The following is a 27,977-nucleotide window of genomic DNA, read 5'->3' as shown; positions in this document are numbered from 1 at the left end:
TTTCCCAACCTACGCAGTGTGACCCAGGTCATTTCTGTTAACCTAAAGAGAACGGGCTTTGAGAGAAAATCCACCCAGTGGGCCTGGGCCTGGGTTTACAGGGCTTGTCCTATCAGACAAGAGTTTCATCACAGCCACACCTCAGCCCTGTGCACAGGTCCTACTGAGCCAACAGCTTCATGCTCTGGCTTTAGTACCCCCGTGTGTCAGAGCTGGAACTCGGTGGGGAACGGGGGACTTCAGCAGGAGAGGCTACTGGGTCTGCTTTCTAACATGGTTATTCTCCAAGCCTTTGCTGGGCATCCTGGTATGTGGGTGCTGTTGCTCAAGGAGTTTGCTTCTAATTTTTCACCTCTTTCTGGGCCTCATAGTGTACCTCACATCCCTGTCCACAAAAGGCTCCCCCAAAAAGGGCCAGAAGAAAGCTTACTTGAGAGCTTTACCCTCATGGTTCTAAGTGCTCCCCCTCTTTGGAGCCTCTGTGGGTGGTCCCGAGGCTCTAAGATGCTGCAGGTTTTTACAGATTAGAGAGCAGCCACAGATCAAGTGCGGCTGAACAGAGCTTTGAACATGACCTGTCTGTAGGGGGGCGCATCTTATCCAGGCTCTGCATCTGCCCTTCAATTCCCACTTTGCTGGTTCCACTGTAGGGGAGGAGGGATTCAGACTTCTGTCAGAAGTACCTAAGTCCAGTAACACTGCAGTGGAAGTTGAAAAAAGGAAAGAAAAAGCCTTCTGCTATTGGGCTGCCTGACACTAAATTATCTACTCAGTGCATGGGCCGTAGGACACCGGCTGCTGCACCCTCCGCCAGGCCTCTCTGCTTGGACGCTTGCAGCCACAGCTGATTGATTTCTGCTCGCCACTAACAGTCACAGTGCTTTGGAGGCGAAAGGAAACGTGACATATTCCCATTTCTGGTTCAAGGGAAACGGTTTTTTTTCTATATTGTCAATTTTTTCCTCCTTAATTTGAGTCTCATTGCAGGAGGACACGTAGCACATTCTAGAACACACCCTTCACATTTCCCCCTTCCAATAACTAAGACCCTGTCATTACGTGCCTTGATAAGAATATTTTGCTGGCAACTTGAATGTGCCTTCAAAAGTTGTGTAGTTGTTTCACTGAATTAAAAATAAATAGATCTTGGAGCCCGTACTATGAATTGGAACCAGTCTTCTGATTGAGATATGGTTTGGTCAACAATACCTTAAATATCTCACTGTTGGTGCTCATAACTGCTGGTCTAAACTTGTACTGTGGAGTTATTTTTTTAAAAACACTCCGATTTAGAAAAATAGAGCATCTTAAGCTCCTTGGAGTATTTGCCATAATTTATATACAGAGTAGCTAAGACTTTCAGGATGCCATGTTTCAATATAATAATGTTATGTTTCAGTGTGATGAGCAGATTATAAGAAGTTTTGAGCACACAGCACAAAACTGGGAGCTTCCGCACAGGAGTCCCATCACCAGAGTCAGACACAGGGACATAACAGGAGGGAAGAGAGAGGGCCTGAGGGGGTGAGGCCAGAGGTGCAGACCTGGCTCCTGGTGCCTGTGACCCCAGCCTGGAGTTCACACTTGCAAGGGGGAAAGGAGCATGCACTGTGAATGTGCAAGGTGTGTTGGAAAAGATTGGTTACCAAGCTGCCCTGAAAGGACAACAGTCATTGCATTAGATATGTAAAATCTCCCTCTCTATGTCCCAATTATTTAGGCGTGTGGACCTTGGAGTGGGACTTGTTTGTTGTTGGATGATAGAAATTATTTTAGGCGTGTGGACTTCGGGGTGGGACTTGTTTGTGGTCAGATGATAGAATCTTGGCATGTCGCTATAACTTTCATCTCTTTTTATTTCAGAAAAGTAAACAAGTGCTACAGAGGCCGCTCTTGTCCAATAATTGTTCATTGCAGGCAAGTATAACTTTTACCATGGATTAAGTTTTGCTCTTTCAAAACATAACAAATGCAACTACAGTGCAGACTGAGCTTTCTGACTGCCTGGTGAATGTGTATAGCTGTCTCTCTAAGGGAAGCCACAGGTATAAACTTAATTTGCCATTCAGTTTGGCCAGAGGAAGAAGCTCTGGGTCTTTGCCACTACACATGGACTAAATAGTGCCATGGTATGTCTCCTATTTCTAATGCCCACATACAACTGCCTTATTTTTTTCTTAAACTCTCATGTTGCCACAAAACCTTGAGGACCCATCTTCAAGCATGTGCTTATCCCAATCATAAAGTGGAAAGTATCTTGGACACATTGGGAACAGTTTGTAAAGATGGCGATTAGCCACCAGCACCGCTCTGCTTTCAGTGGCTGAGACATTTGGAAAACTTTAGGGAGATTTCAGAAGAGTGTTTAAAGCAGCCAGCATTCTGTATTCAGTCCAGTGGTCCTGTCTCTATTGGATTCCATGTTCACCTGTCCATTGTCACACCCCACCTTTCTAGAACTCACAATAAACATGCCTTTCTACCTGAAAAGAAGAGAAGATCTGACCCTAAAGGTCAAGCATCAAATGCGTGTGTGTGTGTGTGTGTGTGTGTGTGCGCGTGCGTGCATGCGTGTGTGTGTGTCTCCTTTGCTCTCTCTCCCTCTAACTCTCTGTTTCCCTTCCTCTCCCAGCCCCTCTTGAGAATGAGGAAGGGCGTGGCTGTTGGCTTTGCTGAGCCTGCTCACCCAGGATAGGCAGCCTTTCACTCTCTCTCCTTCTGTTGACAGTGACGGCGCGGGCAGGAGTGGAACCTACGTCCTGATTGACATGGTTCTCAATAAGATGGCCAAAGGTGAGAGATGGGATGGTGTTGCTATAGCAACACAGGGGAGCACCATTCACAGGAGGCCTTGGAAAAAATTAGCCCATTGTTGTCTCTTTCCTGAGCCAAGTCTTGTTGAAGCTGTCTGCAGCAAACATGAGATTTGTGATGTTTGTCCTTTATTTTCGGTGGAATTAGCACACATAGTGGGTCTACAATAAGGGTCCGTCTCATGTAGCTTGATGCTGGTGTGAGGAGAGACAAAGGGCAGCCTTGAACCTTCAAATCCTACTTCAGGTCAGAATGGCCTTGTAGTACTTTGTGTAACCTTCTGTTGCTATTAACTGTTTTTGCAAGATGTGATTCAGTTTCCTGACTCCTTCACCTAAAAAAACTGGTTCTAACACCATCAGCGTGTAGATGGGGTTTGAAGGAATGTGTGTGTGTGTGTGTGTGTATGTACACACATTCCTCACACAAGTGAAATAAGCACTCCGCTTCTAAGCTATACCTTCTTAAGACTTCACATGGGTTGTGGGCCTGACATGTAGGGCCTGTACCTCAAGAGGACCTCAGGCATTCCTGTGTTGGCTTTGAAGCTGTGGAACCTGCTACATTGGCCCAGATAAGATTTTCTGTATCTATAATGACCAAGCACTTGTCCTTGGTCTGTGTAGGAAAAGAAGCCAGGGATAAAACTAAAAAGACCTCAGTCACCCCTGAGGATCTGCACCCATAGAACCAGATAGAGCTGCTGGGGAGGCCCAGCACCCACCTGCCTGCCCCCATCTTGCGCCTCCTGACTGACTCATTCCATGGATCCTGGGAAGCACAGAGGGTGGCACTATCCAGTCTCCCTCAGCTGTGAACAAGGTGCTCTGTCTGAATAAATGGGCATACCACATGACCCTGGAGTCGGGTGCCTACCACACACCATGCTCCGCCCTTTGCCACAACAGACCCTGACGGTAGCGCTGGGTTCCTGTGCATTTCACAAGCGTGCTAGCATTCCTGACTCTGCTTTCCCCTGGCAAGAAGAAAGGGAAAGAGAGACAGAACAGAGGGGCAGAGAGCAGAGAGAGGCAGAGAGAGAGCAGAGAGAGGAAGGAATGGGGGAAGAGGGAGGAAAGGGGGAAGGAATGAGAGAGAAAGAGAAGGAAGGGCAGAAGGGTAGAGGTAAAGGAAGAGGGAGAGAATGGTCTGTCCTTGTGCCCCAACAGATTTGACGTGATAAAGCGGTGGTTCCCACAGAGGCCTGAAGCTCCAGCCCAGTGACCTGAACTTGTATCCAGGGACTTTTGGGCTGGAGCCAGGCACTGCAGCCACCCTAAGGCTCCAAGCATCCTGCGATGGCTCTGTTCACTGAGTTGCCAGCACCAGCACCGGCCGCCCAGCCGCCCTGCTGAGCTACGTTTAGAACGGTACCTGGATGAGAGCAGGGTGCACATGTTCCGACCCCGCTTTCACTGGTGCTGTCTGGCGGGGGCAGAGCACAACCTTAATGCTTTTCTTAAAGCCTTCTTACCCATTCATGCTGCTCTGACTGGTTTTAAACATCTTTTTCTTAGCAAATAAGCAGTTACCGGTACTGGTAGCAATCAGCGGACCTCATATTTCTTCCCTGATTGCCCACCCTCTACTTGCTCCCGTGAACATATTTTCCCTTTGTTTCACCAGATTTCCTCAGAGCAATAGATTATTTTAACTAGATTTTTTTTTCCATAACTGTTTTTGCAAACAGTGTGCTATAAAAAGGCTCCTTGGCAAACATGTATTTCATGTATAAAGATGCCAAACAGAGCAGGGTGAATGCCACAGGCACCAGCCAGAGTTGGGCCCTAGTAGAGGCCACCGGTTGGTGTGATCCGGCGTGGGTCTTTAGTGACTCGAGGCCTGTCAGTCGGTTGGGCCCAGGGGGTGGGCTAACTGCCGCCCACTGGCCCAGGCCTGCCATTCGCTAGTTCCACTCTGCCGTGTAATGTCAGATTCCATTTAAAGTGTGGGCTTGGTGCTCACAATACAAGCCCAGCCATGTGGAACTGGTCAGAGCCAGCAGGCTCCCTGCTCTCTGGGATCTATCACCCTCTTTCCAGTCCTGACCTGCTCCCCTTCCCCAGGGGGCTGCAGTGTGAAATCCGCTGACCTGGGGCCTGGCTGGGGTCTCACAGATCAAAGGGCAGGCGGCCCTCACAGACTGAGGTGGGCCTTTCCCAGGCCACCACCCCAAGAGGCCGCTGGGGTTTTGTCCTGGGCGGCTGGGGTGCCTTTGTCTGGCCTGAGAAGCTGGGGCCCCATGTTGCCGACCCAGTGTTCATCAAATGATCAGAAGCCCAAAGACCTGGACATGCATCCTTTCTTCCCAGTTCCCTTTCTTAAGAGAAATGAATTGCAGGAGCAGCAAAGAAAGCGTTTGCAAAGCTGGTTTGTGCTGCCACGCTGTCCTCAGAGTCCTCCACCCTGTGCGCCTGCCCAGCTGCACCCGGCAGCAGCTCTCATTCACAGTCTGTCAGGGATTAAGGCCCCCAGGCCTAACACAGGGGCTGGAAGAATGGAGTTGGAATAATTTAAGTTCTTTCTGTGCTGTCTGGGTTGTTAGCAAGTAGACAATGATGCACTTGGAAATCAAAGTAAATGGACCCCGCTCTGGAAAGGCCAGGCTGTGCATATGTGGTATGGTTTGGAGATGGCATTTGTGTGGTGTTACAGCGAATGTGTCTCCTGCTCTGAAGAGATGCATGACCCCCTCCTCCTGAAGGCTTAGATTCTCACCTGGCCAGGCGTGCATTTCCAGCCCTGCTGCTGTCCAAGCTTGGGCTTTCTGAGTTCCATCCTAGCATTCACTTGCCAGGGCTTCTCCCTATTTCCTTACGGTGTTTGGTGGTATGGTGAGGGGCCAAAGCTTCTGGCTGAGTCTCCACAGCTGCAGAGCCATAGAGCTCTAGCGTTCAGGATGACTCAGGCAGGGCTAATACAGAACCAGCACGTGACTGCATGGTTTCGGCAACATTGCTAGCGAGAGTCTGGGAGATGTCAGGGTCTCTTGGCCTCCAGATGAGGCACGCATCTGGTTTGAATAGAGGCAAACATCTAGGTCTGCCTGTGCTATGGCCCCAGTGCGTGCATAGAGCAGGGCAGGTGCTTCTGGTTGGTCAGCTAGAGGCTGGGACCTGTACAGTGTGAGCCTCTGACTCTCATCCCCTGCACCCGTATGTATTAGAATAGACTCAGGCTACTTCTCACTTAGAGCTGCTGCGCTGTGAGATCCCACAGTCAGAGTGGGGAATATTAGGTGCGTAGCCCCAGACTCCTCACCAGCCCAATCCTCCAGCTACCACTGTTGCCCCTGCGATGCCCTCCCTCTCTTATAAAATGTGCAGTCTGGGACTGGTCTAGGGAAGCCTGAAGTGCTCATCCTCCAGCATCTGGCCGACTTCTTCAAGTTCACCCTGTTGTCACTTAGTTGGTCTTCACAGAACTGACCATAATCAGTTACAGAGAGGTTACAGTTACTACGTTTGCTCCTCTGGTCCCTTTGCAGCTGTGAGCTGCTCCCTGGCTGTGCAAGATCTGCTGGAATCCCTGGGTTTGGAACTTGTTTTGAGTTTACATATAGGGATAGGATGGCTGGGTCAGGTGCCAGATCTGTTTCACAATGACTATCCTGCATTCCTACAGTGTTGCACAGGGTTCATTTGCCCATGTGTGCTGAACACAACTGCTTTGCTGGGCTCTATTTATTTAAGGTGTGTATGTATGTATCCTGTCCCTCCCCCTCCCACTAGTCTCTTCGGTCCCCCTAGACACTTCACTTCTACTTCCATGTGATGCATGTTTGATTTCATATGTGTAAACCAGGGAGCCATCATGAGACAACACAAAGGCATCTTTCTGAGCCCGGCTTCATTCACTTAGGACCATCTCCAGTTACATCCCTTTTCTCGCAAACAACATAATTTCATTCTTCATTAAGGCTCGAAGAGCGCCATTGTGACTGTCACCCTGTCTTTGTCCGTTCCTCTGTTGGTCGACACCTGAGTTGGTCCTGTAGCTGAGCTGCTCTGAATTCTGCTGCAGTAAGCACTGATGTGCATGTTGACCTGGAGACCTTGCATAAGTTCTGAAGGGTGCTAAACCTTATCATATGGAAGACCTATTGTTAATATTTATTTTGTTTGTTTTAGAAACCTCCATGCTGAGTCCCCAGGGACCGATTGGTTTGTATTCTCATTTGCAGTGCATATGGGTTCCCCTGTGCCCAGCTGCTTGCCAGCATTTGAAGTTACTTATTTTCTTAATGACTGCTATTCTGTCTGTTATTTTTCTATTTGGGGTGTTAGCCCTCCTGGTGTGTATGACACTATCTGATTGTGGTTTTGGCCTGTGTTTCCCTCCTAGCTAGTGGCATTCAGCATCTCACAGGCTTGCTTCCCACCCACATATCATCTCAGGGGACATGGTGGTCCATTCCTGTGCCCGTCTGGGAGGTGGAACTGTTTGTGTTCTTGAAGGGGTTCTTTCTATATTCTGAATATTGATCGGTATCAGACGTGGGACTGGCACTTTATTGCTTCTCTCTCAGTAGTTTGTCTGTTTTTCCCTCACTGCCTTGGTTGTATTCTTTGTTGTACAGAAGTATTTGACGTTGTCTGAGTTATCATTTTAAATGGTCCCCCAAAAACCTTTTCTTCTGTTGCTGTGTGTTTAACATCGGATCCAAGGCCACAGAGAGTCCTCATTTTCCTATAAGAGAAGATAACTTCCAGCCCTGTGCAGATGGAGGCCTGCCTTGGGAGCTAAGAGTAATCACAGCCTAAAGAAATCCCTGAGGAGAGAGCGGGACGGCCGTCTTCGGGTCGTGGCAGCGTTGGTGGTCTTGATCACCCGGGAGCGAATTAAAAATGGGTGACGTTGAGAAAGGGAAGAAGATTTTTGTTCAGAAGTGTGCCCAGTGCCACACTGTGGAAAAGGGAGGCAAGCATAAGACTGGACCAAACCTCCACGGTCTGTTTGGGAGGAAGACAGGTCAGGCGGCTGGATTCTCGTACACAGATGCCAACAAGAACAAAGGCATCACTTGGGGAGAGGACACCCTGATGGAGTATTTGGAGAATCCCAAAAAGTACATCCCTGGAACAAAAATGATCTTCTCTGGAATTAAGAAGAAGGGAGAGAGGACGGACCTAATAGCTTATCTTAAAAAGGCTACTAAGGAGTAACTCCACTGCCTTATTTATTACAAAACACATGTCTCATGACTTTTAATGTGTACCGTAATTTAATTCATACCCCACAATTCAGATCATGAAAGGCTAACAATGCTTTGTTGGACAGTCCTGATTAAGGAAAACTGACTTGTAGAAAAGTGGATATGATCTTTATTAAAAGTAACGATCCAGTTGCATAAACACTGTCGCTGCTCTCCCTTTCTCAAGATAAGATTGGACTTAATTATTAAAGTTCTACTTTCCACAAAGATGGGGGTGTCACCTCAAACCTACTAAATGGTTTTATAATTAAATTTATATAATTGGACATATGAATATGTTTAAACACTGGGGAAATTCTGTCACCATCTCAGAAATGAGAAGACTCATCTGTGGTAAAGTTTATACTCCTGCTGTTACAGGCAATGGCTAAAGGTCAGGAGGCAACTGTCTATTCTTGACTCAATGGTCTTATTTTATTAGACTTCCCTAGGTCAAAGGATGCTGCCTTTTCCCATTGAAAGGCACTTACTGTGGTCTATGTATAATATATCAAATAAAGAGTATTTAGCAATGTTAAAAAAAAAAAAAGAAATCCCTGAGGTCTAGTGAACAGCATAAAGCTTATACAATACAACACCGTCTCCTGTAGGCAGGGACAAAACATATTCCCCAAGAAATAACGTATGGTTCCTTGGGCTTGTCTTTAAAGGTGGCACTCCTCCAGAGCTACACTCTTCAGTAAGTAGCCACATGTACCCACGGGAGCCCCTCCTCTCACCAGGCCCAGGTCCTGCCTCTGTGGCAGCTGCTGGGCAAGCCTCCTTGCCCCATTCTACCCCTCCAGATCTCCCTCCGCAGAGTGTAGTGTAGTGTCAGACAGAAGACCTTATCTGCCCACCTGGGAGGCTGTCTCAGTCACTGCCTCCAACTCTGGGACCTCCCTGGCTCCTTCAGTGCCACAGAACTTTAAGATACATTTTTATTTTTGTGTGCATGAGTATTTTACCTGCATGTACGTAACAGTACCCTGTGCATGCCTGACATGCATGGAGGCCAGAAGAGGGCCTCACTCCCCAGAATGGGAGTTGCAGGTAGTTGGGAGCCACTATGTGTATGCTGTGAATCAAAGACAGGTCCTTTGCAAGAGCAGCAAGTGCTCGTCACCACTGAGCCAGCTCTCCAGCCACACGCAGGACCTTTTCATGTGTCCTGGGCATGGGTATAACCTCCCTCCCCATTCTTTGTGGAGCTCACTGACACTCATGATCACTGGGTTATAGTCACAGTGACATTCACGTTTTCAAATACGCAAGCTTCAAGCATGGAGGTGCCATGCCAATGCGTTCAGAGGGAAGGCGTTCCCAGTGTCAGTCTGACACTGAGCATGTATGACCAACACAGCACCCCACAGTGTTTGCTGCCTACAGTTTACAGTTTCCAGGAGATGGGAAGTGCTGAGAAGAACTGTCACAGAGCTCAGGGAAGACCCCCAGACCATTTTTTTTCCACAGGACTGCAGGGGATCTGACTACTTTATTGTAAGTTGGCAGTGGGTCTTGAGAACTTTGATGATTCTCCCAAAGGCCTCCAACTAGCCAAGGTCAGCTGCAGAGACCTGCTCTTCCTGAAAAGCGGTCAGAGCCCACCAGGGCAGAGCTGTAGAAGTTGGCCTTTGATGTGTGCCAGGGAGAGAAGGAGGCCAGGGGGGACTGCCCTGAGCTCTAATGAGCCAACTGAGAAGAAGGAGCGAGGTCAAGAGTGACTGAGAACAAATCTGTTTCACTCTTGCAGCCTGGAATCACAGGAAGGGAGGCAGCCTATGTGGGTGTTCACAGAGCTAGGACTGCTGACAGTGGGCACAGGATGGCTAGAAGGACAACAGCTGGGGTAGAGGTAGGTAAGACTCACCAAGGAGACTACGGGAGTAGCCGGTCAGCTGGCATAGCATCGGAGGGTTAACACAAAGGGACAGCTGTGTCCCTGGCCAGCTCACATGTGGATGAATCTGGTTTGTACAGACAGATGGGGCAGGTTACGGGGAAGCAGGAATGATTCAAGTGGCAGCAAGAAGAAAAAGGCATAGATGATCACAACCTGTCTTTAAAGTGGATATGGCTTGCCCTCCAGCTCCAAAGATTTCAAACCCAAAGATCAAGAAGAAGTGATGGACAAAATAGGAGCCCCGCCTCTTCTCTGCAATGGTCATTCAGCTGTGTACTGTGTGGGCCAGGCCCTGTGTGGGTTTCCTGCTGCCCATGTGCTCTCTCAAGGTCTCCTCTGAACTCCTAGATGCCAGAGGTGGTGACCAGCAATTGCGGGTGACATCACTACTGCCTGGAACCCATACCTTGGAAGCTGGGAGCCAGACATGTTCCAGCCCAGGAACAAAAGGGAGTTCTAGTACATGGCTGTCTGTTGTGGGAACTCCTTCAGCCAATAGCCTTTAAGATGCCAGCCCACTGTGGGCGTGATCTCATGTACTATAAAAGCATGCTCAGGCCTCTTTGCTGCTGGATTCGGTTCCAGTTCCCAGCACATGCAGAGGACTGCAGATGACTACCCTTACTGTGAGTTTATCCCCCCAAAAATAACCCTTTGTTCTACTCTACTCCAGGCTATTGTGGAACTCTTTGGTGTGACTACAGCTGTCCCTTCACAGCCCTTAGACAAAGAAAATGCTTATTTACTAGGAGGAGCTGAGGCTACCATGTCCACATTGTAGTCCTGCGCAGGGATCCGCTGAGCAGCAGGAAATGGCAGTGCCTCTGCCTCACATTCCATTAGCCCCTCCCACATGACAACCACCTAGCAGGGTTCCCTTCCGGAGACCCAAAGGCCTTCCTCCCAGCAGGTCTGTCTATTCCCTTTCAGCTGCTATTTAGTCCAAATTTGTGCTTTCTCCTCCCCACCCTATGATCTTAGTAGCCTCTGTCCTCTGAGCCCCAAGGGTCCCTGGGTGCCCATACCTCACACCAAGGTACTCTTTCCCCACCCGGGTGCCATGCCTGCAGAGAGCAATTCTAGCCCGTCCATGTTTGATGATAGGGTGTCCTTAGTTCCTGGGCAGTGGCAACTGACCTGCAGTGTTGTCAGGAAAGGGCAACCCTAGGAATTCAGAGTGGCTATGTCACTGGGGCTCACCTCTGTCACTTTGTGATCTTCCCTTGAATTCCCTCCACATCCCAGAATCACTTGTAAGAATCCAGAGCAATCAGGATATGGGCAGTATGGTCAGAGGCTCCAGAAGCAGAGGGAACACCGCTAGGCATTCTCCATGTTCCCCATGCCCCCTATTCTGCAACAGTACAGGGTGGGAACTTCAACAGTTGCTCTCAGAGCTCTAGATTTCATTAAACTTTATTGTAAAGATCTAGAAACATCTCAGTTTCTGCAGACCAATGACTTAGAATTTTTTCAAAAGGAAAAAGTGGTGTCCATTTATTCTGTCCTGATAGTTTTGGTTTTCAAATGAATACAGAGCAAATGTGTCTCCTTAGAGCCCCAGAAAATTTGCAAAATAGAGAATATAAGTTATCTAGGTCAGAAAGAAAAATTCTTTTGGCTTGTATTTTTTGGTAAGTCTTTAGTTAGAATCAGTTATAAGATGTATAAAACGGGAACCGCCCACCACAGAGGCCAGGAGAGAACAAAGTGCAGTGGAGAGTGTAGAGCTGACATGCACATGGGCACACATGCATGCAGGGGTGCATATGAAGTGCAGAGTGCGAGGCTGACAATCACAGGGGCATGTATGCACGTGTGCATGCGGAGGTGTATAGGCAGTGTGGGGTCATGAGGTGACTGACATGGGCATGCAGGGATGTAGGAGTAAATATGCAATGTGGAGGCATGGGCGGCCTTACATGTGGCTCACACACGCATGTAGTGTGTAGTTTGTGTCAACAGGCAGCATGCCAGCCCAACTGCAGGAAAAGCAGACATTCTTAACACATCCACAGCATCCCTGGACCTCATAATTTTGAGCCCAGCCCTGAGCTACTGAATGTGAAGGGGATATGCAGGGGTTCTGGTAATGTCCTGCACTAGATCCATGATAGGTCTAAAACCGCGGGCTGATTCAGCTCTGCCAACTGCGAGCGAGCCTAATGGTGAGAGAACAGATCTAGATGGACCATATGAGGATCTCTGCTCACGTCCCAGGATGGAGATGATTTTAGCATCACAGTGGTCCTTCATTGCTTTAAAATGTATTTGGCTCTATACAGACTGAGCAGGTTGTATTTAGAAATATATGTGAATTTACATATGCACATATACATGTGATTACACATAAGAAACCATAAAGCTGAAAGAGGACAGAGGAGTATATGAGAAAATTGAGAGGGAGGAAAGGGAAGGGAGAAATATTTTAGCTGTATTATAATATCAAAAAATTATGAATTTACTTAGGAAAGTCCATTGTCTCAGTTTCTTCTAAGACTAGACCAGAATTTTTAAGGATATTTTTGCTTTGTGGGTGTGAATGTTTGCCTGTGTACCACATGCTTGCAGTGCCAGATCAGTCGGATCTCCTTGTTAAGATCCTCGAGGATCCAGAATTACAGACAGTTGTTAAACGTCATAGCAGTCCTGCGAACCGAACTCAGGTCCTCTGGAAGAACATCTAGAGTTCTTAACTACTGAACCATCTCTCCAGCCCCCAGTAGAAGCTTTGACTCCTGCAGAAAGAAGGCCTTCCTGTTCTGAACGCTTGATACTTGATGTCTTTCTAGTTTCAAGGGGGAAAGAAAATACTGTATCCTAGCAGTGTGTAGAGCCTTGTGGGTAAAAACATCCATGGGAGAACGCACCCAGGCTTATTGAGTTACCCTGAAGCATGGGGCTGGGGCATCTAAGGAATGACTCCAGGAGCCCACCTCACTGTGTTCACTTGGAATAAGGCGAACTAATGACATTAGCTGAACCACATGGTTCTAGCTTCCGATAACCAAACCCAAAGGGGATCAAAGCAAATCTTATAAAGACACACCAGAGGCATTTTTGCTCAGTTTGCTTTAACTTCGAATTGATTCTTTCACTGTAAAAGATAGTTTTAATACTTTAATACTAATGTTCTTTTAATGTCTATTGTCTAGTGGGCGATATTTTTCTCTAAAGCCAAAAAAGTCCTATGCTGTCTTAAAATGTACTTAGCTCATATGTAAACTTCTCAACCAATGGCTCCTCTGTGAATTAGGGAATAAAGTAAGAGTGCTTGGTATTCATGGAGTCTTGCCTTAGTGGCACTCCAGTGACCATTAAGGGACCAACCCATCACACATGGCCTGTGGAAGTCATGTTTTCTCTTCTATATCAGCAAGAATGATGATGGTCTTTTCCAGGGTAGAGTAGGAAGGACATCCAAGAAGGAAACCCGCCTATACATGTGGCTCAAGATGAAGGCCACCCAGAGCCCAGCCTGCTTCTACTCCTGTGAGAAATCCCTAAGGTCAACAGTGTAAATAAAACTCCATTAGTTTCAACAAGGTGACTTCAGTCTGTATCTGGTGTCACACAGCCACAGGCTTTTGTACAAAAATTTCCTAGGCCTTCCTGGGGACCCCATTGTGTTCCCCATCTTTCCCATCCTGGGCTAAAGATGGTGGGTTCTCCCTGAGGACCCCACTGTGTCCCTGCCCATTGCTGTAGCTCGTGTCTCCTTCCATTTGGACTTTACTGCCATGCATTGGAATTCTCCAAGTGTTCACTGCTGTTGAACTTGAGCACCATAGTCAAAGGGCTGCTCCCCTGCAACATCGTGTCAGCTCCCCCCCACACTGTCACCAGAAGCATCTTGTTACTGTTTCTATTTTGTAGGAAGAAGCTCCATTATAAACACACCAGAGTGAGCGCTTCCTAGTGGTGGGGATTTTATATTGAGCAAGGCCTACATGATGTGCGAGGGTCCAGGATGCAGCACTGGACCCTTCAGCTTCCTGTCCAGCAACTAGGTATGGTTGTGGACATGCTTGTCACAATGGAGTTCAACTGGTGCCCAAGAGGCCATCGGCAGACTTGGCCTGCTCTGAACCCTTCCTGGCACCTGCCTATCCCTCAAAGATTCTGAACAGAGTCCTACTAAAGTATGTCCACATACTTCAAATAACTAACTACTCTTAATTCTGACGTTCAAGAAGACATCAGCCATCCACATCTGGGAGGTCCCTACATCCTAGCCAGACTCTGGAAGGAGATGTTCCTCAAGCATCAGGCAGTGTTGAAGGTCTCTATCCTGCTTTATCACGTGACACCCCTTCAGGACCAGGGCTGCTAGAAAGGGTTGCTTCATTCTGCTTGTTTAAAAGTTCAGTTTCAGGGGAGCCATTTTTAAGCCCATGTCCCAGGTGAGTTGTTGTAATAAGAGCGGCGGGGCTGCATCCCCGGCACCCAGCTGCCCGCATGGCTAGCTTATGTCCCGAAATAATTGTATAGAAACTGTATTTTTTTAATCACTGCCTGGCCCATTATTTTTAGTCTCTTATTGGCTAGCTCTTACATATTGATCTAACCCATTTCTAATATTCTGTGTAGCATCATGAGCTGGCTTACCAGGGAAGATCTTAACCTGCGTCTGTCTGGAGTGGGAGAATCATGGCGACTCACTTACTCAGCTTCTTTTTCCCAGCATTTTCTTCTGTTTATTCCACCCACCTAAGGGTTGGCCTATCAAATGGGCTAAGGCAGTTTTCTTTATTAGTTAACCAATGAAAGCAACAGATAAGATACAAAAACCACCTCCATCAGTGAGTCCCTTCATCACAGCACAGAAGGATCAAGAAGTGGGTGCTTCATGCTGAGCCCGAGCCTCCCAACTGCAAGGCTCCTGGGCCAAAAGCTGAGGTGTCACCCTGCTAGCTAAGCCATCAGGCTTCACCTGGAGCCAGGGAGAGTACAACTGGCCAGATTGAGTTCTCTGTAAGGTTCCATTGTAAAATGGCAGCCAACATCTGCTGTGCCTTGTGAGTTATACAGGAGGACTTGCCGGCAGCCCCATGCTCACCCCCATCACAGACAAACAGGAGAACAAGGGGACAAGGTCAGTGACCTTGAATTAGAGCCCATGTAACACAATGTCTGTGGTTCCATGGGCTTCCTTTGTTTCAGAAAGGTACCTCAAAGGCCATATTTTTAGTAGTCTTGACCATTCTGATGAGATTGTGTTCACCAGAGCTGGTGATCTTCCTGTGATGACCTAGGTCACGGCCTGCCGTCTACACAGGAACACCTCCAACAGCTCAGGTGCCCAGAACAGCTGCAAATTCAGTGTGGAAGAGATAACCTTAGATGTTTCTAAGTCTCAGTTCTAACTTGGTGACTGAGGCACATGGGCAAGCTGATAACTGCGGCAGGAGATACTACGTGTTTTCCAGTTATGACTCTCCTAAGTCCTCAGCCTCCTGTACTCAGCAGGGTCCAGCTTCCATCATGTAGTCAATCACTCTGACCTTGGACAGGCTGCTGGGTCTCCTCTGCCTCGTCCCTGGGGAAGGAGAGAGTTCTTGGCCCACTTTGCCATGTTCTGCTAACAATGTGATCGCCTATGGCTGATCTGTGTGGGGCCAACTGGCGGTTCCTACTATGAGTAGGTGGACCTAGTAGGAGACTGTACCTGCTCCGACTCCCACAGCATTCTGTGTTACTCATCCCAGTGGACACTTCCTTCCCCACGTTCACCTGCAACAATCTCTCAGACAGCTAGGTATGGTTGTGGCTCAGCAGCGGTCCTCCATGCCCATGACCCCTTTATGCCTGAGGAATTCTTACACCATCCCAGGCATACAGACATATCAGAAAGGCATACAAACCAAACATTTCCTGGAAGTGAATCATAAAGAAATATATTTTAAAACAATTCTTTGGTAACTGTGTAATTTTATCATTTGTTAAAGACTAAAGCAAATTTGCATGCTAGTGTTTATTTTTACATAAATTACTTTGGGCTGAATATTTGATACTGCAGGGCATGGAGCTTCTTCAGTGTTTCCAGAGTTGGTCAATATTTTGATTTTAAAATTGTCAAGGCCAAGAATATGGCTTCTCATAAATACGCAGTAGAAAAGAACAGAAGTATGTTTAGGATCACATCAGGAATTGTTGGAAATACTTCCTAATTCCAAGCCAAAATTCCTTTGACAATTTTATTTGAAAGTCAAGTCAGCAACTCAAACAGAATCTTTTAAAAAAATTTAAACATTCTAGCATAATGTAATCCAAAGATATACTGATTTTCTCCATGCTGAGGATTGACATTAGGGAAATATTTTTAAAATCTTTGCTTTCCTTAATTAACCCACTGTTAAATAAGAACAGACAACTTTGCATGTGGAGTGAAAACATTGTAGTTCATGACACATAGCTGTCTCCAGCATGAGCCAAGGCATTTCGGGTGGGGTTCTCTGTTAGTTCTCTTCCAACATCCATGAGCACCAGGCACGCACAAGGTGCACACATACACACAGGCAGAACACTCACATACATAAGAGAATAAGCTCAGTATTAAAGGACAGCAAAATAGAAATAGAAGAGTATGCATTAAATTAATAAGGCTGAGATTCACACCTCAAAGTCTGCCTCAGGGCAGCCATCATCACCTAGATGGGTGCTGCTTACAAAGGATGCAGTTCTCTGTGAGACTGCCTCACATGAATGCAGCACGGGTACCTTTTTCTCTTTTCTTTAGATCTAGGACTCTCATTTTTAGGAGGCAAGGAATTGTACATTTAAAAGCCGCTATAAGCCATGAAAGATCAGTCTAACCTTTCATATTTTAAAGAGAACGTAATCCTAGGCAATCAAGATTGAAGTGTGTGTGCTCTTTCCTATGATTTAGTGCATCCTTTAAGGTCACACACACACACACACACACAAAAGCTCTGGCTGCTGGTGTGTATCTATGCAGGCATCTTATAACAATTTTTCAGTCCAGCATTCTTGAATTAATGCTAATGAAAGCTGCCCTGGCCTTATTTTTCTATATGAACACTGGAATTGCAGCTGCCTGCCAAGCTGCTGAAGGATGAGTGTAATAATTTTCAATTGGCCTCTTCGCCCAAAGGGAGCCCGATAGCAGGAGATTGGCAGATGCAGTGTGGATTATCTTGTGCACTGAGCTCAGCCCAATTTGTGATTTGTTGCAGGTGCTAAAGAGATTGATATCGCAGCGACCCTGGAGCACTTGAGGGACCAGAGACCAGGCATGGTCCAGACAAAGGTACTGTCAATCAATCCTCGGGGACTTTAAATGTATTAAAGGTACCTCTCCACACGATTTTTCTGAGAGCAGAGACGGGGGTGAAGCTGAACTTACTAAGCCATACACAATGACTCTAGTCCAGGTGGGCATCATCCCAGCCAGCCCCCAGTAGGCGAAGGAACAGGGGCTGTTCCCAAGAGGTTCCTGGAGCTGGTCAAATGCTTTCAACATCTAAGGTTCAGTTATACCCAAATAGTTGAAACCCAGTGTATTACTCTCTGCCAGGTTTAGCAGAGGGGGAAGAACATTGCATGACATGTCAGAAGGTGTATGGACTGGGAGTAGAACTTGGGGCCTCACACATTCTGGACAGGCATGACAAGGTGAGTACCACTGAATGGTCCTCCCATCGAGAGCTACATCCCCAGCATCCAGAACCACTGCCGTGCAGTGATCACCGGGAATGAGGGCACCAGATCAACTAGGTCTGAAAAGTAACTCAGATTTACTGCAACGTGACTGGAAACAAAAGCTTTGTTTCCAAGCTCACAGAACTAGCTGTGAGGCCATGCAACCTCCCATTCTCTAGGCTTTCCAAAAATGCCTGCCTCCCATGACAAAACCCTCACCGACTATCCCAAAGACGAATGTATATCGCAGGACATGGATCTTCAATGTCGGTGTGTTCCTGACCCCAGAGGACACTGACATTCACAGATAAGGAAAGTTGCCCTTATGAAATTACTGTTGCAACTCAACAGTATCTCAAGTTATAAAAACTCTTACTAATGGGAGGTAGAGGGTTAAGAGATGGCTCAGGTGTTTAAAGCACTGGCTGTTCTTCCAGAGGACCCAGGTTCAATTCCCAGCACCCACATGACAGCTCACACTGTCTGTAGCTCCAGGGGATCTGACACCCTCACATGCAAACAAAATGCCAATGTACATAAAAAAATAGATAATTAAAACTCTTACTTGAGCAGGAGGAACAAGGCTCCAGGGCCCAATGCTTTGCTACCAGGGTTTTCTTGGGCTCCATCCTTAGCATTAGAGGGGAAATTCTTTCTGCCTATGGGCACCCCTATGAGGTCAGGCTGAGCAGCACACTCTGGACCAGGCTTCAGTCCTTTGATTGTACAACCTGGTCCTTAGTGCACCATACAGGACTATTTAATTCCTCTGTGACACATGGTAATTACTAAGCCCCTACTTTATTTCTGCTCAACTATTGAGAAGTGGACACCTTAGTCTCTGCAGGAGAGGGGCTGAGCCTGACAACATTGGATTGAATAGGTTTTAACTGGTTTTATTTCTTAAAATCCCTCCCTGAGTTGTCTGGCTGGGTCTCATTGCCAAGGTTAACTGGAGCACTGAGGTGAAATCAACCTGATGCTCTTATGAGGTCACAGAGGTGTTGCAAGCAGGAGAGCAAGGTCGCTTACGGTTTCTGAGATTTCCAGTGGAAGCCGCAACTACCAGGTCCTTCCTTTTGGATGTGGACTGTGCACTAGGCAGGATCTCTGCAGCTTGGTCTTATTTTCCCCCATGAGGCAGGATATTATTGTGAATGAACTTTTCAAAGTACATTTTGTCTATTCCTGGGTTTTATCTAAAAGTTTGAGCTTAGTTTAAACTTGTAAACGCAATGGGGCTGGAGAGACAGCTCAGTGGTTAAGAACACTTTCTGCTCGTACAGAGGACCTAGATTTGATTCCCAAAACCCACATCAGGCCGCTCATCCCAGCCTGGAACTCCAGCTCAGGGAGATCCAGCTCCCTCTTCTGGCTTTTGTGGACACCCACATATATGTATACATATATACTCACACAGACATACACATATACACATAATCAATTGGATATTTTTTTAAACAATTAGAGAAATAATGCAGAGAACATGTAGACACACACACTCAGCTCATGCCAATATTAACACCTTGTGTAACCCCATGCAGTAATTAAAACCAGGGCTTACCATTAGACCATCAGACTGAGCAGTCCACACCCACAGCTGTGCCTACCCTTAACCTCTTGTAGACACAGTCATTCCAGAATGACCAGGCATGGAACATTCCATCCCCTCGTCTCCTTTGGTCTATGATGGATTAGTGATCCATAAACTTTTCTTTTGGCCAAGCTCCTTAAATGTCCTTTGGTGATCCATACAGCTCAATGTGTCAGGCAGGACCACGGGGAGGTAGATTTCCTCCTCAGGGAATGGAGCCCCAGTGTGTCTGGGGTCTCCCTGCTGCTGACTGAGCATTTCCTCTCCATAATTGCTCAGGGTCCTGTGGGAGACACCTCAGTGCCCTGGGGCCATGTGTATGTCTGTCACTGTCTGGAGATGTGAGGCTACCAGGACGGCTGTGTCACAGGAGGGTGGCTATTAGTGACAAGTGACCCACAGGCTTTGTGCCCTTGGAAAGGAGGGCCACCCAGCTGTGAGAGGTCATGTTGGGCACCACCCTGTAGCAGTCAGAAAGCCAGGGACACCTTGACCCAGGAATACAAAGTGAATCTTGCCTCTGGAGCTGCATTCTGCTTTGGGGAGCTCACCAGAAATACAAGCCAATCTCTTCTGTCTGTGTCACTGCAAACCTTCCAGACAGCTCAGAGTGCCCAAAATGCCAGCTCTTTTTATGAGGGATCCGCACTAATCCCAAGGGAAAGCATATGCCAGAAGTAGAAGTGGCCCATGCATCGCAAGAAGAAAGCCGTTCAGCTCTCAGACGTCAGTATCTTGTTGCCAAAAGTCTGCTTGAGGAAGTCCAAGTCAGTCCCCTGCACCAGCCCAAGCTTCAGAGCTTTGGGAGCAATGGCAATTATTATACTGATTACTGTATATTAATAGTTATACTGGTCATTGCTTTGTAGTGTGTCCTCACTTCCGCCCAGTGTTTACAGTATGTAACTCTAAAGCCCACATGCTGCACCCCTGCAGCCACCTCACAGGGTGACACAAGGCTCACGACCAAGTCTACCCATGTAGCCTGCTCTCAGGTGAACGGTGACAGGATTTGTCTCCTCCCTCAGGCTGCATTTCAGAGATGGAAACCTATCCCCAGGTCCATGGCAGCACAAATGTCACCACCTTTCCCCAGATTCCCTCTCGGAGACTGAGCTTCTCTCTGAATAGTGGTTTCCAAAAAACCAGAAAACTTACTGGGGTCAAACAGTGCCATACGGTCTAACACTCCTCACAGAAGCTGAAAGCAGCCCGTGGGCATTCAGTTCCCACGAAGGTACTTGATCAGGCCCATCATTTGGATCTGAGGAAAGGTAAGGACGTTGATTGGCACTGACCATGAGCCTGGAAGGGCCGGAGACTCCTGACAGCACATTCTCTCTATAAAGCAAGTAACAGCTTTTCTCCGTAGAATATAGGCCACTCACACATACAAAAAGCAGCTAACAGATGCCTGCCGGAGCAGCGTGGACAGAGAAGAGACACAAGGACATGCAAAGGCTTGGCCACCTCTGGGTATTTAGCTGGGATGAAGAGCTCCAATAAAGTGCCCGTTATGACTGCCAATTTGCACCTAGGGCAGCTACTCCTAATTCTGCCAGGTACCAAAGGAGCCAACCTTGAAGAAGGGAGGCAAGGTGACAGGAAGCGCAGCCCGGCATCCAGGCAGGGCTCAGGCTAGTCCCTACCTCAGCTGTGTTTGTTATGGAAGCAGCCTCCCCTCCCCCGGGCCCAGGCAAGTTGCCATAGTAACTAAAGGCTTTAACCCTTTCCTTCCTGTGGGTTTAGTTGAATTTTGTTTTTGTCCCTAGTGTGGGTTAATTGTGTTAAGAAGAGGCTTCCTTGGGTTATCACACTAAAATACTCTCCTCATGGTTACCTAGCTCTCCTACTCTGTCCTTCCGCAGCCTTAATCATCTCCGTTTTAGTGTCATTCCTGCTTTTCCTTCTTCCACTATGAACAAAAGCATGGGTCACTTCTTCCTGTGAGACTGGCTCATTTCTTTTAGTGAGTGGTCTCATGATTTCCCTATGTAGCCCAGGTTGTCCTTGAATTCATGATCCTCCTGCCTCAGTCTCCTGAGTGCTAGGATTGCAGGCAGATGCCACCACACCCCTAGCCTGTGATATTTTCTCCTTTACTTATCAGTTCTAGAGAAACAGTGACGAGCCTATCCTACAACCCAGAAGTAAGCATACTACGCTCATCAAGATGGGCACACGTGAGGATATGTACGAAAGTGTGCAAGTAAGGAGTACAAAGTGAACACCCCACTTTGCATGTGTGTGAGGATGAGGTTTGCATGTGGATACATGTAGATGCCTGAGTGACTGTGGATTAGTAAGGGTGTGCATGAGTGAGTGTGAGTAGGGTGTGGGTCGGGGATGTGAGTACATGGGTGCATGGGTGTGGGGAAGACATGTATGGGGACAGTGTGAGTGAGTGCGGTGTTAATGTATCTAAAGGGTGTGAGTGTGTGCAGGTGGATGTGTGCATGTGAATACACGGTGCTCAGTGCCCATGCTCCCTGAGCATCCCATCCCTGCATTCTGACATCTTGACTGCTGTCCCACAAGGCCACCCTTCCGACACCCTGTCTGCCTTCTCAGCAGAGATACCAGATGTAGATCCTAAGTCCTAGAAAGTGGCCCTAGCCTTGGATGTGCTCCACCTTTCCAGACAGGCTAAGTTTGGACCAAGAGGTGATGATTCTGTCAAGTGTATGTGGATCACACTCTGAAGAGACCTGACCCACTCTCTCACATCCTACCCTACAGAAGTTTGTCAGTTCTCTGTCTCCCTCTCCCTATGTCTGTCTGAATGCCTACCTTTTTCTTTCTCTCTTTTTCCTTCTCTCTCCCTCCCTTCTCAGAATCTCTATTCTTCCTTCTCCATCTCTCTGTCTCTCCTCATCGTTCTGTCTGTCTTTCATGCTATGGTTCTATATCTCTAACTCGGTCCCCACCCTATCTATTCCTACACACAATGGCCATCCCCACCTCTCTTGGTTCTGTCCTCAAAGCTGGGAGCTAGTCTATCACTGTGAAGAGGGGCAGCAGTGACACAGAAAGACACTGGGTCTTAGGTCCTCTTTAAGCACCTCCTGTCAGGTGGGAAGACCTCAGGGTTGTGGGTATTGGCATCACACTTAACTGAAGCTCTCATTAGAATGAGGGATGACAGTTGTCATAGCAACCACCTAAGCTGAAGGAGTCAAATGTAAGCACAGGTATAACTGAATAGCTGTCCCCCTGCCCTCCAGTCTCCAGACCACAGCAGCCCAGGAAACACATGGTATCAAAGGATGGTGAACACATACCAGTGAGTGCAGTGTTTGGGAGACAAGAATCAAGGCTGGCCTGAAAGAGAGTCAGTTACAGGGCAGCGGGGTTGCAGAGTGAAACCCTGTGTCAAAATAAAGTTTCCATAGGCCACTGAGGGTCCGTGTGGTAACCCCATCGTAGAGCAGGGCCTGGCCGCAGACATAGCCACAGGCCACTAAAGGTCCGAATGTGTAATATGGTGGTGAGAGAGGGGCGGGGCCAGATGCACACTGGTGCTGGTACTGCAACAAGTTTGCAAGCGTGTTCAGGGCTGTGCACAGTCTGTGACTGTTACCAAGGGAACAGCATGCACAGATTATGCTGTCTGTGACTTCACAGTGTGATCAGCCAATGTCTGATGCCACCACGGCCTTGAACCACAGGGTCTGCAAGTCCTTTGTAGAGGCTGAGAAATAGGAAGATGACCTACCATCTGACCTTGAAAGGAGACAGGCAGGCTCTGTGCTCTCCCTCAGCCATTGCCCTTATCAGAGCATAGTCCTCACCATGATGTTCCCATGGGTGCTCGTCAGCTGGATAGCACCCCTGTCCCTTTCCGTTGTGAGTGGGTGTGGCCTTGGAAGGCAGGAGACAGCAAAGCGAGGTTGGCAGTAGCCTGTGTATTTCAGAAGCAGTTGCTGCTCCTCGCTTTGGTTGAGGATGCAGTGACAGCCATAGCCAGCTGGCATCTGCATCCACTCCTCACTCCACCTACTGAGACACTTGGATGTGGTGACACACTGCAAAGACAGGGAGTGCCTTACCTGGGACTCCTGTGCCCACCATGGCTAAGGAAGTGCCTTCCAGCAACGGCAACAAGTCTTTGCAGCCCCCAAACCCAAGGGACACCACCTAGGTCAGCAACTGAAGAGGCCTCCTTCTGACAAGTCTGCTTCTTAAACAGTTTCTCCCAGGCTCCCCCTGGGATGGGAAGAGGGCTTCTTCCACTCACCATTGTTTCTCACTCATCTCTTCCCTAGGAGCAGTTTGAGTTTGCACTGACCGCCGTGGCTGAGGAGGTGAATGCCATCCTGAAAGCCCTTCCTCAGTAGGGCACTGAAGCTGGCGGGACCCTCCCACAAGTGCTACCAGGACCACAGCCGGGTGTCATTCCTGCATCTTCTGTGTAGTAACAGGGTCCGTCAGTCAGTGCAGGTGGCTAGTCATGTGTGTTTGTGCTTAACGTAATAGCAGATGTATGGAAAAACCTAGTTAAGAGGGAAGGACAGACCCAGCTTCTAAGTGCCACAGTCTTGACAAAGGTTCCTTTCCCGTAAAGCACACTTTCACATTTTCACATCAATGACACAGTAGTTAGAAATCCACCGTGGCCTCAGTGGGAGCATGCTTACATCTGTAAGTTGCTGGAGAAGGGGTGGATGGGCCAGGACAGTCAGCAAGACACCTATTGAGAACTACTAGGTGTAGAAATGCATTTGAGAGCTGTCTGTAAGACAGTCTCGTCATCAGGAGAAATCTCTGGGAAGAGATCAGTGTCCTGCATCCCTGGGACATATGACAAGAGTATCATCATGTCATTCTACCCACTCCTCCTGATGGGCCCCCAGCACAGTCACTGACCATGCCTGCCCCATGTGGATCCCTTACCCCTCTTGGAGTGTAGGCACTCGATTGACTCCAAAAGCAGGGACCCACATGTTAGCTTCACCCTTGTACCCTTGCAAAGCTATAGAAAAGCCCAGCCCTGAAATGCATTTTTAATATTAAGATTCTGGTTTCTGCATTACAAGAACAGGTGCCCATAGTATGCTTTCCTTGAAGTTACAAAAGCAGAATAAGTATGGTATTTAACAAGCTCCGAGGGTCTCCAGGAGTAAGTGCTCCCCATCCTGCACCACCCAGGAAGTACCCCAATGTTGCTAGCATCAGAAAAAGTCTTTGATGCTCCTACTCCTAGGAAGAAGACTAGGAAGCCCCTTTGGCTCTGCTTCCTCCACCCTCCCAGGTGACAATGAAATGCATGCTCACTGGATGATCCAGATTGCAGAAACATTTGGGCATTGCACTGCCCACCTCCCCACACGGAGGAAAGAAACCACTTTAGGGAGTGCAAGGCACTAGAACCCAGAGAGGTACAAGACATTGCTATAAGCACCAGTTTCTGGGGTTGAGTATGAAAACACCTGTCTCCGGTGTCCCCATTGCTTTTTCCCCTTAGCCTTGACATTTCAAATTGCAGTGTGGCAAGGAAGCAGGCTGCTCAGCGGGAAGCAAGGCCACAGTGTTGTCGTGTCTCAAGTTGTGCTGTATACCTGCCTAACATCTCCAACATTTCTCTTCTGAGTCATTTTCCCATCTGTAATTTAAATAATAATTAATAGAAATGAATTTATCTGAATATAGGAAACATATACTTGATTGTAACTTCTTATGTTTAAAGAAAATCCTCAGCGTGATATACAGATATATTTAACTGTGTCATATTAAAACTTCTGATTTCATATTTGATGGTCTTTTTGGGGTGGGAGAAACAAGAGCAGTTTTGACCAACAAGTACCTTTCATTTCCTGCAGATATAAATCCAAGTATGGTCCCTCTAGGGAGGCCAAGGGACACCTGACTTACCTTCTGCACTAGACGCACACTCAGGGTTTTGTGTTACTGAGATTTCACTCCTTAATAGTTACTACACAACTGTGTTGATGTCCACAGCCAGGGGTCTGGGTCACCACCTAGGCCATGTTGGTGTCTGAGGACCATGCTGTGACCATATTGATCTGGGTGGACAGTGCTGCCACTTGGGGCCATGAAGACATACCACATGTGGTAGCTAATGTTCTATCTAAGGAGTATCTTTCAAGCAAATTCAGAGTTGGGGAAGCAGCCATGGCACTGAGAGCTGCTGCCACCCTTTTATACCCTGCTAGTGTTGCACAGCCTGCAGAAGAATGAGGGTGTGGATAGTAGCCTGCTGGTGCTTCAGAGTTCCCAGTTTCTAAGGCAATGAATCTAAGGACATATTAGTGGCTTCAGAGTAGTGTGCTCAATCCTGGGCTATCAGCTTTATTCCATTGATGGACTCTGCTTCCAGACACTAAGGATGTGTAGGGGAGACCCAGAGATGGAGCAAGCATTCCTTGTGAGTGCACTTCACTCCATCAGCCAAGTCTCCTGCACCCGTGCCTTTTGGTTTGCCAGCATTTGGTCCTGGTTCTCCATGACTTCCTCCTATAACTGTCTCTCTTCTTAGGGTTGGGCCAGGTTGACTTCATGCTCCCTGACTTGTGAATAGTTTCTGTTCTTAGAGCTCTGCAATGTTAGTTTTAAACAATGAATTCTCTCTGAACTAAAGGGAGTGAAAATCCTTCCTCTCTGCTACTGGCCCTTCTTTCTAGAGATTGTTGTCTCACCAAGGGCACAGACCTGAGATTTGCAGGACCTCCACACTTTGCACTTAGAGTGGCACTGCCAACCCCTTCTCGCCATGGCCACTGATGACCTCCTGGATGAGGTTTCTGCTTCCCTCTGCTGCCCAGGAGCTGCGAGGGTGGAGCTGGTGGCCACCTTTGGCATGTATTGCCAGTTTTCCCTGTGAGGTCTTCCTGCTTCTTTACTCTTTGGAATAGGGTCTGTTTTTTCTTATCCTGGATCCTCTTCTTCACCAAGTCACATAGTGACAGCTTATTTCTTAATTTGTCATTTTATTCTGGATTTCTTTTTATCTCTATCATGACTATGTTAGCCTAAAATAAGGACAAAATGAATGTCTAATGAGTGCATCCAGGCAAAATCAGATCATCCCCAAACAAAGCCCATAATGTAAGAAATCTAGTGTTCACTTCTTAAGCTTCCATTGCAGCTGCTTGCAGCCTGCTCTGGTCAGCATGTCCCTTTTGGACCGTCCACTCTGATCATGCATCATTACCTCCCAGCAGTTCAACTTTTATGGTATCATAAACTGTGTCTTAGCTACATTCCTATTGAGACAAACACCAATGTTGTAATCATCTTTTGTACACTGTATGAAGATGTGTCTCTTTCCTTCCTCACCTGCCTAATTGATTTAATAAAGAACTGAATGGCCAAAGTTAGGCAGGAGAGGATAGGTGGGACTTCTAAGCGAAGATGGGAACTCTGGTAAAGAATAGGTGGTACGGGAGATTCGCCAGACAGACATGGAGTACATTGAACGGACCGTGTGGAGGAGAGGTAACAAGCCACGTGGCAGAATGTAGATCAATTTAAGTTTTAAGTGCTAGTTAAGAACAAGCCCAAGCTAAGGCCATACTTTCAAAATTAATAAGAAGTATCTGTGTCACTCAGGAGCACTATGGCCAATGCAATTTATAAGAGAAAGGGTTCAATGGGGCTTATGGTTTCAAAAGATTAGAGACCAAAAATGGCATGGTGGCAGCAGCAGTTGAGAGCTCATATTTTTATTCACAAGCAGGAGACAGAGAAACCACGCAGGGACTGGTCTAAGTCCTTTTAAATCTCAAAGCTGCCTCCAGTGGCATACCCCTCCAGCAAAGCCACACCTCCCACCAACTAGAGATAAAGTAATCAAACATATAGAAGCAGAACTTTAATGATTCTTGCTGGCCATCTGCAATAAACCTTTTTTTCTTCAAAAACTTAGTGTTGTGATTGCTAGTGTCAACACAAAGCCCTGATAAATGTGTTGAGCATTCGTTGTGTGCATTGATATAATTTTATCAGTGGCTATAACTTAATGTCTAATAATAGCTGTATCTAACAACCGGCCTACAAAATCCCTGAAAGTGCAGCAGTCTGCACAATGATGTGACCCAGATTAGCCCTCCCTCCTTGGGACCTGTGCTGGTTAGTTTTTCTTGATCAACTCAACACAAGCTAGTAGGGAACCTCAATTGAAAAACTGCCTTCAGAACGAGTTCTAGGACAGGCTCCAAAACTATGCAGAGAAAAAGTAGCTTCACCAGACTGGCCTGTAGTCAAGTCTGTGAAACATTTCCCTGATAATGATTAAAATGGGAGGGTCCATCCCATGTGGGCCCAGAGATGTACAAGAAGGAAAGCTGAATGTGAACCGCAAATGTGAACCTGGATGCAGGCCAGCAAAGTGTTCCTCCATCATCTCTGCTTCCGTTCCTTTTTAAGCTCTTGCCCTGATTCCCCTCAGTGATGAATTTCAGGGTAGCGAATGTAAGCCAAATTCTTTTCTTCCACAAGTTGCTTTGGGTCAGTGTTTTTATCACAGTAGAAAGCAAATTAATCCAAATCCTACAGCCAGGAAAATGGGGCCAGCTTCTCCTTCCGGGACAGTGAAGTCACTTTGGAAGCTGGTAAATAGTCAGAACTTCAAAACTGCAGGACTAAATCCTCCAAGACTGCATTGAAGCTTTCTTTAAAAAAAAAAAAAAAAAAAAAAAAAAAAAAAAAAAAAACTATTAACATTCTTGGGGAAATGGTTGTGAACACTTCTGCCAAAGCTAAAGTCCTAAGTGGTGTTGGGATGGAATGGAGTGGATTTCCTTGAAGATATATCCCGTTCACACATGAGCATGTAAGCATGCACACACAAT

The 27,977-nt window shown here is 47.3% G+C and overlaps 2 protein-coding genes across 2 annotated transcripts in view; both read left to right on the top strand.

Moving 5' to 3' along the window:
• Window positions 1–24,914, top strand: part of Ptprn2 (protein tyrosine phosphatase receptor type N2) — a 722,848-nt gene extending 697,934 nt beyond the window's left edge. The window contains exons 20-23 of the mRNA XM_057782319.1: window positions 1,864–1,917; window positions 2,729–2,793; window positions 17,108–17,181; window positions 23,433–24,914. Of these exons, the coding sequence (XP_057638302.1) occupies window positions 1,864–1,917; window positions 2,729–2,793; window positions 17,108–17,181; window positions 23,433–23,504 (265 nt within the window). The 3' untranslated portion in view covers window positions 23,505–24,914. The remainder of the gene's footprint in view (window positions 1–1,863; window positions 1,918–2,728; window positions 2,794–17,107; window positions 17,182–23,432) is intronic.
• On the top strand, window positions 7,627–8,545 carry LOC130882355 (cytochrome c, somatic-like). Its single transcript, XM_057782320.1, has one exon. It carries the CDS (start codon window positions 7,662–7,664, stop codon window positions 7,977–7,979), a length of 318 nt encoding a protein of 105 aa, XP_057638303.1. The 5' UTR covers window positions 7,627–7,661; the 3' UTR covers window positions 7,980–8,545.
• Window positions 24,915–27,977: the final 3,063 nt, after the last annotated feature.

The sequence above is a fragment of the Chionomys nivalis genome, chromosome 10, assembly GCF_950005125.1.
Source record: "Chionomys nivalis chromosome 10, mChiNiv1.1, whole genome shotgun sequence".
In the NCBI taxonomy this organism is placed as follows: domain Eukaryota; kingdom Metazoa; phylum Chordata; class Mammalia; order Rodentia; family Cricetidae; genus Chionomys; species Chionomys nivalis.
This window is presented reverse-complemented; position numbering and strand designations above follow the sequence as displayed.

What these genes read in the sequence shown, in the direction of transcription:
- LOC130882355 (XM_057782320.1), top strand. Translation starts at nt 7,662, where the DNA reads ATGGGTGACGTTGAGAAAGGGAAGAAGATTTTTGTTCAGAAGTGTGCC.